The sequence below is a fragment of the Heterodontus francisci genome, chromosome 18 (assembly GCF_036365525.1).
Source record: "Heterodontus francisci isolate sHetFra1 chromosome 18, sHetFra1.hap1, whole genome shotgun sequence".
Classification (NCBI taxonomy): Eukaryota; Metazoa; Chordata; class Chondrichthyes; order Heterodontiformes; family Heterodontidae; genus Heterodontus; species Heterodontus francisci.
In genome coordinates this window covers 44,032,460-44,052,926 of record NC_090388.1, presented here as the reverse complement: position 1 = coordinate 44,052,926, position 20,467 = coordinate 44,032,460, and the positions used below count along the sequence as shown (strand labels likewise).

The 20,467-nt window shown below is 44.0% G+C and overlaps 1 protein-coding gene across 1 annotated transcript in view; it reads right to left on the bottom strand.

Annotated features, from left to right (window-relative positions):
• Positions 1 to 20,467, bottom strand: part of kcnq1.2 (potassium voltage-gated channel, KQT-like subfamily, member 1.2) — a 1,015,894-nt gene that overhangs the window by 856,022 nt on the left and 139,405 nt on the right. Inside the window, exon 4 of the mRNA XM_068050636.1 lies at positions 250 to 376. Within this exon, the coding sequence (XP_067906737.1) occupies positions 250 to 376 (127 nt within the window). The remainder of the gene's footprint in view (positions 1 to 249; positions 377 to 20,467) is intronic.

The window sequence follows — 20,467 nt, the reverse complement described above, 5'->3', positions numbered from 1 at the left end:
TGTATTCAAACTTTATTCTATATCATTCAGATGTTCCATATCTGTCACTGAACCATTTTTTATAATGAAATAATAAATCTATACTGCGTTGCAGTTTTTTTATATGTTGGTATTTGTCACAAATTCAGATACCTATCCAGAACCACAGGATGTTCTGCTTGTCAATTACTTCAAGAATGTATACTTGGCTTTGATTTAAACATAAGTTTAAAGTTAAGATAATTGAAAGAAATTCCATGAAATCCTCACCTATAATTGAAATAGGTTTTCTGGCAAACCGAAGTCTTCCTTTAACATCAACATATTTACTTCTGCAGCCTGCAGACCACAGTCGTACCATATATTCAGCACCGAAAAAAACGACTAATACAATTTCCTAAGTAGAGAAAAAAAGAACTGCTGAGAGTGGATTAATTTTTGTGCACTAAAACATAGAAAATTGCAGCTTATGGTATTAATGGACACATGCTCAATACATTGTTAGGACATTTTAACAGATATTAACCATTTATTAGTTCAAATTGCTGACGGAGGAGTGTCAGAGAATAAATTACTCCACTAATATTGCCAAGAGCAATTGCCAGGTTTAATTCTAGAGGTAACCTATTCCACATTCCAATGTGTACAATGGTATACAGTTTTGGGTGATTCTTTCTATTTGAAGCACAGAAGACATTTTTTTTTTTAAATTACATATGCTTTCTTATTTAATCTTCTGCTTACTTAGCATATGTTTTGTTTTTCATATTCATCAGTCTTTCCTTCAAATCCACTTATATTTTACGTGTGTTAATTACCTTTTGGGGCACTTTTTTTGGTTCAATCATGCTTTCAATTTGTTTAGCAATTACATTTAATTATAATCTTAAAGTGCTCCATTTTTTTCCCTAACTCTTACATTCTCTTTTGTTATCATATTGTCTCCCTTCTTTACACTAGATATGACTGCAGCAGGCCAGAGCTTATCTTCCGTGCTTGTCACTATGTTTAATGTTAATTGTACTATCCACAAATTTCAACCCTTGCATTCATTAAAATTGTGAGTTCTTAAACCAGACCTCTCTAGATCTCTACTAGCTGAATTCTACTACAAATATGATAGTAGTTGGTGTTCTTCTTTCTTTCTTTCTTTTGGGCCTCCTTATCTCGAGAAACAATGGATACGCGCCTGGAGGTGGTCAGTGGTTTGTGAAGCAGCGCCTGGAGTGGCTATAAAGGCCAATTCTGGAGTGACAGGCTCTTCCACAGGTGCTGCAGAGAAATTTGTTTGTCGGGGCTGTTGCACAGTAGTTGGTGTACAGAATAAGAAATCCCTGTTCCAGTTCCTGGGTCTCATTATTGGGCAGGAAGAAGTGAATTCTAGATTGTTGAGTACACAAGACCCACTTACAGGAGTAGCTGGTGACACAGAACTCAAAAAAAATCTAGCCCAAAGATGTGGCAGGCCATGCCGAATAGGACAATGATTATTTTTCTATCCATGTAATACTGACACAAAGCCTGTTTTCCTATCGTGCCCTTCAGGAGGTTTTAACATATTGTTATGGAGTCTTCATGTGTAAACTGAGTTCTGTACAGCTTGTGTTTGTGTTTGAGAGAGGGTCCTTAAATTGAGGCTGGGGGATTTCCAAGTTCAACCCAGGTTAGACAAACAAAGGGCTGGATTTTACCAGCCCCGCGACGCCATTGATTATTGGCAGGGAGGCCCATAAAATGCTAGGGGGAGTGGACAGCCACATCCCACAATGCTGAGAAGGCCCTGCTGGATATCGGCGGCGGCAGCGAGGCCTCGGTTCGGCCCGCCTGCCACTTGGCGGTGGGGACTTCAGTAAAATGGAGAAATGTGGTTATTTAAAATGCAAATGTTACCTGTTGCCGGCGGCCATCCCACGCCGATTTTACAGCCCCGGCCCATAGCGTGCGTGCACCTTTGTAACTCCGTACAGAGTTCCAAGGCAAGACACTGGTGGGGAGGGGGGAGGAATAAAATTATCAACGTGTGAGGGGGGGTGGGAAAAACAATCTTTATTGGCTGTGGGGATGGTGCGAAGGGGTTTAGGGTCAAAGGGAATAAAGTTCAGGAGGAAAAGGTCGAGAGTGAGATCTCACCTTTTTTTGGGGGGGATAGGGCATGAAACCAGCTATTTATGCATGGGGGGGGGAGAGGGGATTTGAAGATTTAATAACATTTTATTGTAATTGAATTGAAACCGTGTCACTTTAAAAACTTAACTGTCACTGAAGGACTTCAAGACCTTTAAAAATGGCGCCAGCGCCTGTGGGGTGATGCCGGATGCCGTTGCTGGGGATGCGGTGGCCGCCCCCTCTATGTCATTGGGGGCGGTTGCTCCACCCCCTCAATTTAACTGAGCCCCCGCACATAACATCGCGGGGGCTCTGTGGCGGCGTTTCCATGTCGGAAGGCCACTGACTTCAGAGCGCGCCGCCACGGAGCATGGCGCGCTGATAAAATTCATCCCAAGCAGTCTTGTGACTGAGGGAAAAACCAAGTTTTTTTTATAACCAAATATATGTGACTGGCAGTTTTTAGTTTCAATGTGTTAAGAAACTACACAGGGTGTTAAGCCAGCAAAGGAAAAGCTATGTGAGTTTGCCAAGAAAACAACTGTGTTAAACCAGGAAAAGGCTGTGTGGTTTTCACAAGAAGCCAGCTGGCAAAGTTGGGAGGTTGGTTGTTTAGAGACTGAAAAGTTGAAAAGCTGGGTGTTGTTTTGGAAGAGTCTCCCAGGGCTGCTGTGCTAAAAAAAAAAAGCTGGAAGCTGTTGGTTAAAAGGACAAGCTCTCTGCATTGGAACCTGTTTTCTGGTAGCTGATCCTTGGGATATACAAGTTGCTGTCATTGCCTTCAGTGACTGAAAGGTTAACAGCAGAGCCACGGTAGTGGCAAGGATGAGTGATTCGAGAGGTGACAAAGGGAAGATGGCATCGCTCACGATTGACAGGACATCATTACTTCCATATCTGCATCCTGAAGGATCAGACTTGAAAAACTACCTGAGGAAGATCCTGATTTTGTTGTGCTGCAAGACCGATCAGCAGACTGTAAGGACTTTCCTTGATGTATCTGCTAATTAATGTATAAACTTTAAGATCTATATATATAGATCATGATTTAACTGTTAGTTCGTGTTTAATTTTTGTTGATTTTGGTTTGATTGTTAAAGTAAAGCAAAAAAAGTGAAATCTTGTCCATTTGGTTTTTGGTTTCCTAAATTGGGGTCAGTCAGTGGATTCCATTCTTTTGGTTTGTTGGTGGTCCTCCTTTATTGATTGAATTGCTCACTTTTCCATGTCTTAACATGTCATTCTGCTCCTGTTGCCAGTGATTGTGGTCCACATCATGCTGTACAAGTCCAAATGATGACAGTTATAACTAGGCCTTCCAACTCATCCCTATTGCAAGGGTGTTACCTTCATTTCTGCTCACTTGGATATTTTTATAGACTTAACTCAAGGTTTAGTTTCCTCATACAGTTTATCTCAAACAGAAACCTAAATCTTCATGAGGCCTGCCATGACTCTCCTGTAAATGTGATTAAACTTTGCTTCTTTGGCACTCCGCTGAGTTTCATCCTCATAAAACTTTCCTCAGGTTGCAATGTCATAGATAGAGAGATACAGCACTGAAACAGGCCCTTCGGCCCACTGAGTCTGTGCCGAACAACAACCACCCATCATGTCTGACTGAAATCCACTTGGTTTAACAAATGCTGGTGTTACATCGGGTGCATTAGTAAAATAGTGTTAGTTCTTACCTTCCTCCTTACAGATGATACTGCTGAATATCTTACAGCAATGTCATATTTGTTATTATTAGAGTAACCGCTACCTCAATTAAGAGTTTTAAGTAATAGAGAGGGTGAGATAGGAAGAATAAATAACATAATTGAAGTAAAAAAGAAAATTCAAGATTCAGGGGATAGATTTGTGGAAATGGAGGGTGGTTTTATATTTTGCTCACAAGAAAAAGCTCAGAGGATCATCACACCTAATGTTAAGCTTCTGACACACAACAATGGGCACAGTATTGTGTATGAACCAGTAACTCAGGTAGCAAAAAGTATTACTCTCAGCCCAGTGATCCATCTCCATGGAAATAAACTATTGACTCCTTTCTTTCCCACAATGTCTCACTTTTGGAGAAATATTCATCTCTAATAATTGCTATTGGCATCCAATCATGTTAATTACTGCATTTTTTCTGATGAATTCTTTACCTTAGCTGCCTGAGAAAGTGTTTGGGCTGAATTTTACCAGCCCTCTGACGTCAGGGATCATAACGGGGGAGCCCAGAAAATCCTTCTGGGAGAGGCCCGCCATGGGCCTTGCACCGGGAAGGCTCCGCCGCATTTTACCGGCAGCGGTGAGACTTCGGGGCGCCCCACCCCCCACTCGACGGTGCTACCTTAATCTAAATATACTAATGACATTACAATGAATGAATAAATACTTATCTGGTAGTGAGGGCAGTCCCACGTCGATATTCCGGCTGGTTGCCAGAAGTCTTGCACCTTCGGATCTCCATTCAGAGATCCAAGGCGTGACACTGGTGGGGAGGGGGAGGAGTGAATTTTTCAGGGCAGGGAGGGGAGATGCAAAATACAATGTGATTGGTTGCGGGGATGCTGGGAAGGGGTTTAGGGTCAAAGGGAATAAAGTTCAAGGGAAAGGTCGTGAGTGAAAACTCACTTTTTTGGAGGTGATACGACAAAAAATCAACGGCTTAATCATTGGGGGCTGGGAGAAGGGATTGGAAGTGTTAACAAAATTTTATTGAAATTTTGTAACAACCCTGTCTCTTTAAATGGCACTCAAAGGCTAGAAGCCCTTCAAAAATGGTGCCGACGCCTGCGCAGTGCACCGGACACTGTTGCCGGGGACAGAGCACTTGCCCCACTCTACGTCATCGGGGGCGGGCGCTCCGCCCCACCACGCTCATGAGCCACCATGCAAAATATTGCAGCGGCTCCGCAGCGCACGTCTCATGTGTGTGCCGTGCACTTTTTCAAGCTCACCGCCAAGAACAGCAGCGAGCTATTTAAATTCAGCCCTTTGTGTTGTGTGTAAAGAATCTGGCAGATAAATATGCCAAATCAGGGAAACCACAATAAATTGCATTCTAATTAATAATACAGTGAGATGTATTCAATAACACTGTAGATTTCACTCAAAACCTTCAGAAAATAAAATTGGTTTGGAAACTTTGCATTTTATATATTCAGATCACATAACAGCTTCTTTAGTGTTTGAACCTTTGCAGCTTTCCCTTAATGAAGGAAGGGTACAGCACATTGGGCTGAATTTCATGAGGCCTCTGGCTTCGGGAGTCGTGGTAGGGGGGGCATGGAAAATTCTAGGAGAGACTTGTCACAGCCCCCGACGCCGGTAAGGCCTCACTGCATTTTACCGGCAGCAATGTCTTCATTTAAATATTAACATGAAGTAAAATAAATGTAAATTAACTTACCTTGTCCCAGCAGCTGTACCACGCCGATATTCCAGCTGCTGGCTGTAGGGCGCCTTTTGGAGTTCCAAGGCGTGACACTGGTGGGAAGGGCGGAGGAGTGAAATTGTCAGGGTGGGGCGGGGGAGTGGGGAAAACACTTTTTATTAGCTGTGGGGATGATGGGAAGGGGTTGAAGGGCAAATGCTACGAGGTTGCGGCAGGGGAGCGGGACAAGTTCACATTGGCAATAAAGTTCATTTAGGGTCGGTGACCCCAAAACAGACATTGGTGGAGGGAAGGGGGGGGGGGGTGCGGGCGTTGAAAAGGCCTCCGGCTCTTATTAAAATTTTAAAATCACATTTATAAAAATGTCTTTTTAAAAACTAAAATTTCCTCTAAGGGCTTGAAGCCCTTTAAAAATGCCACTGACGCTGGATGCCATTGCCGGGGACGCAGCCCGGGGACGCAGTGGCTGCCCCCTCAATATCATCGGGGGCGGCTGCTCCGCACCATCCAGTTAAAAGAGCTCCTGCGTGAAACATCCTGGCAGCTCAGTGACGACGCATCCACGAAGACCGGCGATATCGGAGCATGCCACTGCGTATGGCAGCGCGCTCATAAATTTCAGCCCATCATTCTTGCCTCATGTAGCAAGTCCATAAGAAGCAAACCAGGGCTGCACTTAACACCAAAGTAAGAAGCAAAAAGTGAAAGATATTTCAAGTAATTAGTTGTGACATAAACCATTTGACAAACCATCACTGACAATGAATGTATGATTAACTCCAATCCAAGATCAGGAATGAACAATTTCACACTGTCCTTGTTCTTTTGGTCTTAATTAATGAATAATGTTAATTTTATTTTGTGATTTAAAGATGTAAAACAAAATTAAATATCACCAGCTGACCAGTTATCAAGTTAATTTTATTTTAGATTTCTACCCATTTTATAAGCTACACCTTCCTATATTTCAAGATCTCAGTTATTATAATCAAAGACAAAATCCATTATTAGTTATAAATAATTTGTATTCAGGAATGTTAAGAAAATGTCTATAAAGTTTCTTGATCTTTTCCCCCACCAACTGATATGCTAGCTAGCTAGATGAAGTATCAACATGAATCCTTGCCACACATTTTACAGTTCAACCAGTAACTTACTGGGTGAAACTTTGTAACAAGTAAGCCATTGCCAAGACTAACAGTAAAACAGAGCAGAGCCAGGCTTAAGTAAAAGCGCAAAAATGTAAAGTTGAAATTTCAAGATTAGTCATAGACCATCATTTCTATTGCACAATTACTTAACCAAGAGAACATTGTTTCCAAGTTATCACTACCAGTATATAGCGGCTGCTTTATGTACAATTTACACGATACACTGCAGTAACTTGCTGAAGTTACTTTAACAGTACCTGCAACTCTACAACCTATAAAGGCAGCAATATTATGGGAGCCATTACCTCCAAATTCCCCTCCAAGTCACATACTATTCCTTGACCATTCCTTCATCATTGCTGGATCAGAATCATGGAATTCCCGACCCAAAACAATTGTGGGAACACCATCACAAGAACACCAGCAGTTTAAGGAAAAATGACACCACCATCACCACAGGGCAACTAGGGATCGGCAAAAATGAGGCCTTGTCCACATCATCCACATCCGAGAACAAACAAAAAAATTAATTTGTCATTCCAGGTATAACTGATCCTTTCATCATATTATTTCACCAAAATGCCAAAGTATTTTGGATTTACCAAAAAGATCTTTTCTCACTGAATTAAATCAAACTCAATCTGATATGTCACACAATTGAAAAAATATCAATGTGGATCTTCAGGCCTTGCTGAATTTCTTAGACAAAAGAAATTAATTGGCTTTCAAACTAAACATTTACTTATAGTTATGCAAGCACAAATAACGAGACTTCAAAATTTAATTGACAGGGTCTTTGGCCCAATTGACTATATTTGGGGCATTCTTTGTTGCCATTTCCTATACCAGATTGTTCATTATTTTCTACGTATGACTGCCTTATGCACATTTTTCATGGTGTGGAGGGAAGGGAGGTGTTCTGTCTAAAAATTCAAAAATTCATCCATCGATGTCTCATGTGTTACGACCAGGTAAGAAAGAGTCCTAGGGTTCCCTTTCAGCCTTCACCTGGTTTGACTGTAATAGGGTTTAATTTTTAAACACACCGTGTTTTTAGCTCCCCCTTGGTGAATCCTTGTTCACTGCTTTCCAATTATATGGCAAAGAAACCAGCACAACAGGTTTTCTCAGATTTAAAGAAGAAAAGTGAAATTTATTAAAGTTAAATTTAAACTCTAATTTGGTTAATGCCTACAGATACATGACGCGCCCATGCTAGCATTCATATGCGATACACATATGCAGATAGGGACAGAAAGAGAAGAAAAATGAAGTGGAAAAGTTTGAGGCAATATCTGAAGAGTTGTTGTTACGGTTCTTCAAGCTCACTGTAGAGTCCTTGATTGTAGGTAGGTCTTGCTTTTCGTTGGGGCCCAGTATTCTTCTTAAACCTTGTTCACTGTAGGAGATTTTTCTCTCTTGGGGCTCATGTGTCTACAGTGGGTTTTGGAGATCTGTGAGAAAGAGATGGAAGCTGACAGGAGAGACTGTGGTGAGCCAGCCAGGAGAGGTCTTTTCAATCCAGGAGCATTCAGCTTTCTGCCAGTTCAAACATTGTCTCCACAATTTAAAACTCCCCAAGTTGGCCAGCAAGGTAGTCACGTGATTGACTGGTATAATCATTTCTTCCTCTATGTATTGTGAGTGTCAGGGAATGGTCCTTTGTCTACAAACACTGTCTGTTAATATGCAAAAATGTCTTTCCAGCCAGGAACCTGGCAACCCCTTGTAACAGACCTTCTCTTCTTCCCAGCAACAATTTGAAATTTAATGCCCATGTGGCAAAATTAATGTGCCTCATTTTTGGCAGTTGGGGGCCTGCATAACACATGGAAACAGTGCTACGACCAAGGCAGCAGGAGTGCACTGATTATTCTAGTCTCACTTCTCCACAGGTCGCAACATATATTAAAATTTTCCCACTTACCGATATGATCAATCATATACTCTATTTTTCCCAGAATAAAAAACACCAACCAGGTTTCTTTAAGAAACAACAAAATTATCAGTTTACTATAAAACAAGTCTTAACCAATAATGAAGTAAAACATACACACATAGATTGAAATATTAAAGCCCCTTATTTATCTTAGCCCCTCACACACACACATACATCAGTTAACCAGGAAAAATAAAAGGGATTGTTGTTTATAGCACTGTTACAAAGAAAACAAAAACAATCACTTAGGCAGAATACTTGTCCTTGGTTTTGGTTTGGTGCCCCAATGCATATAGACAGCTGTCACTGGGATCTTCCTGGAACAGTTCTTTCCAGGCGATGCTGAAGATCAGTTTGGGTAGGCTTTCCAAGAAATGCAGCTACAGAGGCTTCAGATAGCTCTGACAGCAGAAATGCAGCAACAAGGTTTCAGTTCCCACACATTTGATACACAGGGTTTCTTCAAAAACAGTTGCAAGTAGGAAACTGACACACTGGAAATGCAAGGTTTCTTTTCAAGAGATGGAGACGAGTTGGGTCTTCTTCTTTGGCAGACAAAAAACAACTGACTGTTGTCACTGTTCAAACTGAAACTAAAAACATTCCAGAAGTCAAGTCTCCTGACCTCTATAAATTTCGACCTGTCACTTCTTTGTAAATATCTCCCCAAGTCAAAACAACCCCTGGGTGATTATCCACAGGCAGGTGACTTCTAGTAAGTCGCATTTACAAGCCAAGTCCAGGAACCTTCTGGTGACTTCTTTTCAAAAACACGAAGTTCAGCATCTCTTCAAGCTTCCAGATGAATCAATGCCCATAATTCAACAATAAGTCCTTAAAACATATTTTGCAAATAAAATAGAAGCACACTCATAACAACAGCAAAAATGATTTGCCTGCAGTCAAAGAATTACAATGGAATCATGTAGTGCAGAAGGTCGTCATTTGGTCTATCATGCCCGTGCTAGTTCTTTGAAACAGCTAATCAATCAGTCCCATTTCCCTGCTCATTCACCATAGCCTTGTAAATTTGTCCCCTTCAAGTATTTATCCAATACCCTTTTGGAAGTTACTATTGAATTTGCTTCAACCTCCTTTTCAGGTAGTGCATTTTGAATCATAACAACTCTCTGTAAAAAAAAATCTCCTCATCACCCCTCTGGTTCTTCTGCCAATCACCTTAAAGCTGTATGCTCTGATTACTGACCCTCCTGCCACTGGAAATAGTTTCCCCCAGGTAAATAAAAGCAAAATACTGCAGATGTTGGAAATCTGAAATAAAAACAAGTGCTGGAAATACTTAGCAGGTCTGGCAGCATCTGTGGAGAGAGAAACAGAGTTAACGTTTCAGATCTGTAGCCTTTCATCAGAACTGGTATTCTATCAAAACCTATCATAATTTTGAACAGCTCTATTAAAGTATTCTTTAACCGTCTCTGCTCTAAAGAGAACAATCCCAGCTTCTCTGGTCTCCCCACGTAACTGAAGTCCCTCATCCCTGAGAGCATTTTACAAAGCTCCTCTGCACCCTCTCCAAGGCTATGGAATTCTTCCTAAAGTGTGGTGCCCAGGACTGGACACAATATTCTAGCTGAGGGCTAAACAGTGTTTTATAGCATAACTTCTTTGCTTTTGTACTCTATGCCTCTATTTATAAAGCTAAGGATACCATATGTCATTTTTTAAATAGCCTTATCAGCTTGTCCTGCCACCTTCAAAGATTTGTGCCTGAAAACTCCCAGGTCTCTCTGTTCCTGCACCCCATTTAAAATAGCATCATTTAGTTTATACTGTCTCTCCACTTTTCTGCATTATATGTAATCTGTTCTGTGTCTGCCCATTTCACCAGACTAATTTAAGAAGTGAACGATATGATAGCAAACCATATCTGGTGTACAGGTCGTATTGATACATGACACATCTCTGTTATGATGTGCTTTCAATAGGACCCCTGATTTATATGTTACACTGATATATTTAACGTATTGATGATTGATGAGGGGTGATCTGACCAAGGTGTTTAAAATTGAAAAGAATTTGGTAGGGTAGGTGTAGATTTCCTCTGGTGGAGAAAATCAAGAACAAGAGGACAATCTTAAAATTAGAGCGTGGTCATTTCGGAGAAAAATAAGGAAGCAATTCTTCACAAAAATTGTAAAAGAAATCTGGAACTCTATCCCCCAAAAGGCTGTAGTTGTTAGGACAATTGGAACTTTCAAGTTCAGCCATGATCTAATTGAATGGTGGAGCAGGTTTGAGGGGCTGAATGGCCATTTCCTATATTAAGTTCCTATATTCTATGACGTGATTTTATCCCAGCTTATAAAAGTAGCAGATTTAAGTCAGTATAGGGCTCTCCGGGCTGAGTTTTACCAGCCCCTCAACGCCGTGGGTTGTGGCGGGGGGCCCGTATAATGCTTGTGGGAGAGGCCCTCCTCAACCCACGACGCCGAGCAGGACCCGCCACTATTACCAGTGGTGGTGGACCTCGGTGCGGCCCCCCGGCCGCTTAGCAGCAGCACCTCATTTACCATATGTAAAGCGCTACTTACCTCTCCTGATTATGCATCCTGCCGCCTCTAGTTCCAGACTTCCACATTTTACGTTGAACAGATGCTGTCATGTGCTGACCCGTTCACAAACATAAAAAGCCAACAGGACATAAGAAGCAGGAGTACTCGCTCACAGTGCAGGTAAGTCCTGATGTATTGGGGTCTCTGCTCTGCATACTTGAAGGGAGGTGGGAGGGGGGATGGGATTACAGGGGGCACAGCTCTGCATACTGGAAGGGAGGTGGGAGGGGGGGATGGGATTACAGGGGGCACAGCTCTGCATACTGGAAGGGAGGTGGGAGGGGGGATGGGATTACAGGGGGCACAGCTCTGCATACTGGAAGGGAGGTGGGAGGGGGGATGGGATTACAGGGGGCACAGCTCTGCATACTGGAAGGGAGGTGGGAGGGGGGATGGGATTACAGGGGGCCTAGCTCTGCATACTGAAAGGGAGCCACTGCGATTCCGCCCTCCGTAAAGGTTGTCAGCTCCGTGCCATTGATTGCCTCTGTTAGTGAAGGAGCAATGGCACTCGAGTCTGCATGGGAGCAACCTACTTGGCAGAAGCTGGTTGATATATGAATAAAGGCTCAATGCTTACAGCTACGTTCTCAATTCCCTCTGTTGGATCCCATTAGTTACACAAAGAGAGACGAAGTCCAACTGTAGCTTTAAGAAACTTTATTGCAGTACTTCTTTGGTTACAGCATCAGCAAAGCAAACAGCAACAACACCTGGGCTCTTCTCTCCTCTCCTCTTCTCTCCCTTGTCTCCTCCTGCCCTCTCCTACCTCCTCCTGCCTGAGCAGGGAAAACAAGCCTTTCCTTTTAGTTCTTCATACACATCAGTGACACCCCCTTTATATTCCCAATTGGTTTACAAACTTTGCAGTTTCTTGGTGTCAGGGCCTGATTGGGGTACTGCCTTGTCACCCTCCCCTCAAGCAGTTTCTTATTCACCTATCTCCTTGGAACATTGGGCTGAATATTGTACAATAGGCTACTCTTCGGCAGGCTGCAGCTGTCCTGTTAGTTTTTAGCTTGGTAGTCTATTTCTACTGATAAGCTGTCTGTGCAGCCCTGAAGCTATGAAGTTATTTCTGATAAGCTGTCTGTGCAGCTCCGAGGTTAGTTTGTTAGTAATACATGATTGATTAATTATTTCACCTTAAATGTCCCCATATTATTCTGTTCTCGAAAATTCTGTTCTCACACCTCTGGCAAATGTTTTGCAGAGATGTTCTTGTGATCAGAGGCATGTTTCAGAAGTTTGGGGGCTTTCAAATGGACATCAGGCTGGGCAGCCCTTTGGGTGGTTACAATCATACAAAGAAGACAGTCACCAATCCATAGCAGCAAGCTGATGCAGTGGTGGGATCTGCAGACACACAACCCAGATCTGCAGAACAGCAAGGAGAAAAACAGAGTGGAAAACAATAGAGAGGAGAGCAACAGAGGAGGCACCACCCATGTGACAGGGTCTACAGGCAGAGGCTCAGCTTCTTTGACCTAGCTGGAGAATAGTTCTTCTGCAGGTTCAGATTGACATCTGCAACTTCCTTCAAGAAGAGCTGCTCCCTGGTGGCCACAAATCGTCCGCTGCTATGAAAATAACTGCTGACCTCAATTTCTTTGAGAGCACCGGAAGGAGCCAGAGATAGTCAGCTGCACTTAAATGGATACAGGCGGTAATGGAAGAGTTGTTTGCTAGGGTGGTAACTTGCATCAATTTCCCTACGACAATAGCCAGAATGAGCAGGCAGCCAGATTTGCACCTCTGGCTGGCTTCCCACAAGTACAGGGTGCCAGCAATTAAAGATATGTGCCAATCCAAGGACCAACAAATCATCCAGGATGTTTTATCAATCACAAGCAATGTCATTCCATTAATGAACAGCTTGTTTGTGCCACACCGTGCAGGTATGCAGGAGGTTCCCTGGAAACAGTAATACTGTGGCAGTCCAACATTACAAACCTTTTCATACCAGGAAACAAAGTTAAGGGCTAGCTTGCAGGAGACAAAGGAAACCCCCTTAAAACTTGTCTCATGATGCCTGTGAGGAATCCCACCAGTGAGACGCAAGAGCACTACAATGAGAGACACATGACTCAGGCATATCATAGAGCAAGTCATCGGCATATTGAAGATGCCTTTCCGGTACCTAGATAGGACTGGAAGTTCCCTTCAGTACTCGCCAATGAGGGTGTCCAGAATGTTGATGCTGTGCTGCATCCTGCACAAGCTTGTGTAACAGAGGATTGGAGCTGGAGGATCACCAAGACGCTCATCAGTTCTCTTCTGATGAACATTGAAGAAGAGGACAACAAGGAGCAATATGAAGATGGACCACTCTTTGCCCGACAAGCTGTGTACACTGCTACCAGGGTTGCCTTAATAGCTCAAAGGTTCAGCTACTGATTCACACAGGGGAAAAAATTAAATTCTTCAGCCCACTCTCGCCAAAATCGCCCCTGCCCCTTTGCACAAGACAGTCCTTCAACAAAGCATACTCTGATTGCACATCCGCCAATAAGTCCTGTCATGTATTGACATTGATCATGAAGCAACTCAAAGTGCATGTGGGTACTGGTAAGATGCGGAAGTGGTGCAATTCATTAAATTTTATATGCTGTTGTTACAACCAGGTGAGAAAGAGGTCTAGTGTTCCCTTTCAGCCTTCACCTGGTCTTACTGTAACAGGGCTTGTAATTTTAAACACACTGTGATTTTAGCTCCCCCTTGGTGAATCCTTGTTCACCGCTTTCCAACTATAAGGCAAAGAAACCAGCACAAACAGGCTTTCAGGTTTAAAGAAGAAAAATTGAAATGTATTAAAACTTAAAACTCTTATTCAGTTAGCGCCTACAGATACATGCCACGCCCCATGCTCGTATGCATACGTGATACACACATACAAATAGAGACAGTAAAGAGCAGGAGAAAAATAAAGTGGAAAGGTTTGAGGCAATATCTGAAGAGTTGTTGTTACGGTTCTTCGAGCTCACTGTAGAGTCCTTAATTGTAGGTAGATCTTGCTTTTCGTTGGAGCCCAGTATTCTTCTTAAACCTTGTTTTCTGTAGGAGACTTTTCTCTCTTGGGGTTCATGTGTCTTCAATGGATTCAAAGGCTTGTGAGAAAGAGATGGGAGCAGACAGGAGAGAGATCTCTGTCCAGGAGCAAACAGCTTTCTGCCCAAACTGTTAATGCAAATTCAAAAACCTCAGGTTGTCCAGCAGGTTAGTCATATGACTAGCTGGTTTGGCCATGTAAAAATGCAGTATAATGTGGATAAATGTGAGGTTATCCACTTTGGTAGCAAAAACAGGAAGGCAGATTATTATCTGAATGGCTATAAACTGAGACAGGGGAATATTCAGCGAGACCTGGGTGTTCTCATACACCAGTCGCTGAAGGTAAGCATGCAGGTCCAAAAGGCGGTAAAAAAGGCAAATGGTTGGCCTTCATAGCGAGAGGATTCGAGTACAGAAGCAGGGACATCTTGCTGCAATTATACAGGGCCTTTTTGGGGCCACACCTGGAATATTGTGTGCAGTTTTGGTCTCCTTATCTGAGGAAGGATGTTTTTGCTATAGAGGGAATGCAGTGAAGGTTTACCAGACTGATTCCTGGGATGGCAGGACTGACTGACATATGAGGAGAGATTGAGTCGTTTAGGATTATATTCACTGGAATTCAGAAGAGTGAGGGGGGATCTCATAGAAACCTATAAAATTCTAACAGGACTTGTCAGGGTAGATGCAGGAAGGATGTTCCCGATGGTGGGGGAGTCCAGAACCAGGGGTCATAGTCTAAGGATACGGGGTAAACCATTCAGGACTGAGATGAGGAGAAATTTCTTCACCCAGAGAGTGGTGAGCCTGTGGAATTCGCTACCACAGAAAGCGGTTGAGGCCAAAACATCATATGTTTTCACGAAGGAGTTAGATATAGCTCTTGGGGCGAAAGGGATCAAAGGATAGGGAACAGGTTACTGAGTTGGATGATCAGCCATGATCATAATGAATGGCGGAGCAGGCTCGAAGGGCCAAATGGCCTACCCCTGCTCCTATTTTCTATGTTTCTATGAGTCACCCTGTATGTAGGGAGAGTACCAGAAACGGTAGGCGTGTGAAGCATATATGTCTGGTGGGCCAATCGATGCAGCTTGTACAATCTTTATGTGATCATGCAGTGCCACTCTTCGTGGGAGCTAAGACAGGCAATGCCATGCCATGCCATGCCACATAGCTGATGTATGAAAGCACCTGATGTACCAGTCAACATCAATCTCTGCCCTGTTAGATACCTTTGAAGAAGTGAAGGAACCGAGTTTATTTGCAACTTTGTGATGGAGATGTTCCAACCTATATGCACTTTCCCGCTTCTCATGAGGATCCTTATGCGCCACAGGCAAAACCAACAGGCGGTTGCAGCCCACATAGAGCCCCCCAGTTGTGAGCAGCAGCACCCAAAGAGAGCTCCCCACTACAGATCGCCACGCATCTACAGGTCTCGCATGACATACCTGCAGATGTCAGAGCACCAGTGTCAGAGGCAACTGCAGATGTCGAGAGAGGCGGTGACACATCTCTGTGCCCTGCTGAACGATGACCTGCAGCCCAGGGGCTTCGGGGGACATCCTATGCCTGTGGCCCTCAAAGTGACAGCGACTGTTAATTTTTATGCCTCTGCATCATTTCAGGGGCTCACCAGAGACCTTTGTGGGGTCACAGAGTCAGCAGTGCACCGCTGCATCAAGGATGTCACTGATGCCCTGGACTGGAGGGATGGTGACTATAACCACTTCACGATGGACCCTGAAAGCCAGGCCCAGAGGGCCATCGGTTTCGGCTCCATCGCAGGATTCCCACAGATGCAAGGGGTCATAGATTGCACCCCTTTGGCCATCAAGGCTCCCACCGGACAACCAACTGAATACGTAAACCATAAGGGCTTCCACTCAATCAATGTGCAGTTCGTATGTGATTACCGGAAACACTTCATGCAATTCTGTGCCCGCTTTCCAGGCAGCTGCCATGATGCCTTTATCCTGCGCCAGTCCCAGCTGCTGTTGCTGTTCACTGAAATGGCTCAGATGGAGGGGTGGCTTCCTGGAGACAAGGGCTACCCCTTACATACATGGCTCCTGACACCAGTGAGACACCACACCAGTGAGACACCCCACCACTGCTGCAAAGGAGAGATATAACACCAGCCACGGAGCTACAAGAGCCACCATTGAGCAGGCGATCTGCATGCTGAAAATACGCTTCCACTGCCTGGATAGATCGGGTGGTGCCCTGTAGTATGAGCCGAAAAGGGTAGCTCGCATCGTTGCTGTCTGCTGTGCTTTGCACAACTACACACTCAAAGGGGGAAGGCCTTGCAGGATGAGGACAGATGTGAGCAAGACTGATCCTCGGACGATGAGGACTTACAGCAGGAAAGGCACATGGGAGGACAGAGAGCATCCAGGTTCTGCATGCAGGGTGAGCAGCGAACTAGGGATGCACGGCAGCGCCTCATTGATCAAAGGTTTTCCACGCCATAGGAACCACCGTGGGCTCTGCAAGCCACATAACATCCTCGTTCACCCGTTGTGCAGCAGTCCGCATCTGCAGCATCTTTGTGTCCACCATTACTGGCAGCAGCAGACTGAGTTGTCCATATTACTGAATCCATGGAGACGCACATAAGTGATACTGGCATGGCAATGATGTTATTCCATACACTGGCTGTTCTGAAAAGCCAATGATGTAATGGGAGGAGCCATGATCAGTACATTTCATTCACACAGTAAATGCAACACACGTCAGTGAAGAAGATTTTGATTTCGGCCTTTCTACATTGTTGTGTCACCCATGCGGACCCATTTGCGTCACGGTGTTTTTTGGAAATGCTTGCGGATGTTCACAGACCTGAAAGTTAACTCTGCTTCTCTCTCCACAGATGCTGCCTGACCTGCTGAGTTTCTCCAGCACTTTCTGCTTTGCTGCCATATTGACAGCAGTCCCATTCTTTCATAGTGAGGTAAGTATTTCTTTGGCAGCTGTCAGGAACCAGGTGCTGGGGCGCTTTAAAAAGCGGGGTGGGGGGGGGCAGTGTGTCGCAGTGATGCTAATGAGCCCCCAAGATGGGCGGCCACTAATAAAATTCAGCCCTCTATGTATCCTTTATGACATGATAATTTTAGGTACTATAAAGTCATACATTTTATTAAAAAGCTAGCAGAAGTTATTTTTGAATGTAAAGTCAATTTATTTCATCAAATGCATTATTACCTAAATCCGAAAAGGTTTCATTTTAATTATCAAAATACCAGAGCTAAAGTTACAACAGTATGTGAAAACAGTCTTCCACTGGGTCCTAATGACATCAATATTTTCATTCCAAAAAATGTTAACTATTAATTAAGTTATATTTCATTTCTGCAATAATAAAACTAACTTTAGTTAATAGGTTTATTTATTAAATATGAAAGATACACCATTTGTAGAGATCCTTAACATCAGTGCCTTTTAAAAAAATACATCACTAAAGTAAGAAATTAAATAAACCCTTTTCATATTTTGGAAGTATTCTACACAAGTGATTAAAAAATACATAAAATAGCTGTATTTCTTCAGCTGCAGTTGTGGTGAAGTGAAAAACACGCAAACTTTTCTCCCTCACTGATCACTATGTATTCTGCTGTAAGAAGGAAGTCGTATGACTTAATGAATCATGTGTTCATGAAGATTCTCTTAGAGAATGCCAACTTTGAACAATCGGGCCTAAGAGATTGCCACAAAAGTTTGGAAGCCTCACTATTTGCACATGTGTGCAGCTAGAAGCCAATATTCAATCTCACAGCTTGCTTTCACACATCTTATTAGCTGCCACAGTTCACTACATCAAAACATCTTGCGCCGCTAGCCACAATCCTTGGTTCTGAATTATTTTAAGTATGGCCAGTTTTTTTAAAAAAACTTCTGATGGTTCTTCATTACAATTTCTCAAATTTGCCACAAAATTAAAAAGAAAAGTTTACTGATTACTTCCTTCAAAAAATTGAATATTCTATTCAAATGGAATAGGCTAGCAGAGAAAGAAAAGTACGCAATTCATGACTTACATTGCAATTTTTTGTTTAACATGCCAATCTCAATTGTAATCGCTTCTAGTTGATAAAGTGATGTTTATAGCTGCCTAAGAGAAATTGTCTAACAACTTTTTTGTAACTGTCTTCTCACCATGGCTTAATTATTGTGCAGCTGTCAAACACAGCCTGAAACAGAAGGTCTAAAATATTTTCCTAATCTATGAGAAAACATGTTAAGTTCGAATAATATTAAAAACATAATCTTATCTTGGAATTTTAACATTTTATGAACCAATACATAAGTTTTGAATGTTGATTGCATTATTGGGCCACTTTGTACTCCAAAATATATGAAATGTAGTCTTACCAAATTCCATGTTTTCAATGGAATTGTTCAAATTTAATACTGCTGGTAAGCTTAACTATAAAATCAAATGCTATCTCCAAGTATGACACAGTGGGGCCAATTTTCTGTTTGGCCAGACATTAAGAAGGTACTGGACAAAAGGTGCTTGCCTTCTGCCCAATATCAATGCCAAGAAGTCCAACTAATTTTCATGGTTTGATGTCATTACCATTCCATCAATGAGCTGCCTGCATACTTGGGCTGAATTTTATCAGGCCAGCAGGAGCGGGAGTGGAGGCATGGGGAGACAAAAAATCGGGTGGACGCGCTCACCCAGAAACCTGATGTTGTGATGTCGGTTCTGGATTTTGTCAGTGGTGGGAAAGTTCCAAGGCAGCGTTGCCACTCTATAGTGGTGGGACTGCAATTTGAACTGGTGAACAGTTAGTTATCGAATTGAGCACAATTCTATTGGGGTTTTTAAATTTAGTCAAAACCACAGGGGGAATCACATGCCTATAGATCCCCGGCTGTTTGAACGTGGCAACACCGAGGCGAGGCCACAGTAATGCAGCAGGAAGGCAGCCATGGGGAGCAGCAGATAAAGGAAGAGGGGGGAGCAAAGGCCATTGGTGACCTGCTGTGCTGGGCTTTCTGCACGGGTGGGCTCACTCTCAGGTGCAAGGGTCGTCTGGGGGCAGTCTCGAGTCCAAGGGTCAGGTGGGCTCACCCTTGGGTGCTGAGCTCTCTGCAAGGGTGGGCACTCAGGGGCATTAGTGCGTCTTCAGAGGGCAGTAGCAATGAGACGTTCCCAGGGTAAGTTCTTCTCTGCAAGGACAGCGCACGGGTGGGAAAAAAATCATCTAGCATGTGTCTCATACACCCCGGGTGGACACGGAGGCGGGGGGGCAAACAAAATGGCAGGGGCGCCTATCCTGATGTTGCCTAGGCTCCCTGACATTTTGCCTGAGGCAGGGAAGGCTGCGGACGGCATTCCCACCCCAGGCCAATAGAGGCCCTTAACTGGCCAATTAATGGATGCTTAGGGCCTATTTTCACCTCCACTCTAATTTTGTAGAAGGAGGAGGAGACTGCCACTGCATGGAGATGCTGCCAGGTTTGACCTGGCAGCCTCCTAGTGGAGTCGGGGGTGGGAGGTGGGGGGAGGTTCCCTCGCTTGAGGGACAAACCAGTGCCCCCTAAAGGGCCCCTGTGGTTTTGATTGCCACCCCCCTCGGAATGTCCCCCCACTCACCCTCACCAACTCCCCCCACATCACTGCTGGGGCCTGCTTGAATGGCCCCGGCAAACCCTGACCCCACTCACCTGTCCTGGGGTCTTTTGTCTTGTAAGGCCTTGTGGTACCAGCAGTGTCCACTGCTCTGAGTGGTGCTGCCAGTACTGCAGAGCTGCTGGCCTTCCAATTAGCCAGTAGGTCTTGGAGGCAGGCACCCGTCCCTTAAAGGGACAGTGGGCAGTTAATTGACTGCCCGCCATTAAATAGCACAGGGGTTCCAACGGAGGACTGAGGCAGGGTCACCCACACCTCTGGCCTGCCACTGGAACCCCCGTTTCAGAAAGAAATTTGGGCCCCCCCACCCCGTTTCAGTGGACACATGTGCTGCGCAGCAACGCTCAGAGGGAATGACGGCCAGGATGCGGCTGGGCCTGCCCGTGAAGCTCCAATAGGAGAGCAGCAGCAGCCGGTCACGCCAAGAAGGTCCTACCTGCACCAGAGAGTGTACTGGATTTGCCTCAGCTACCTTCAAATGTCCGAGTGTCAGTGTCAACAAAGACTGCGGCTCTCTAGGGAGGTCGTCACCAACATATGCACCATGGTGCAGGACGAGCTGCGACCCATAGGCTTCAGTGGACACCCAATGTCCGTGACCCTGAAGGTCACGGTAGCACTCAACCTCTACAC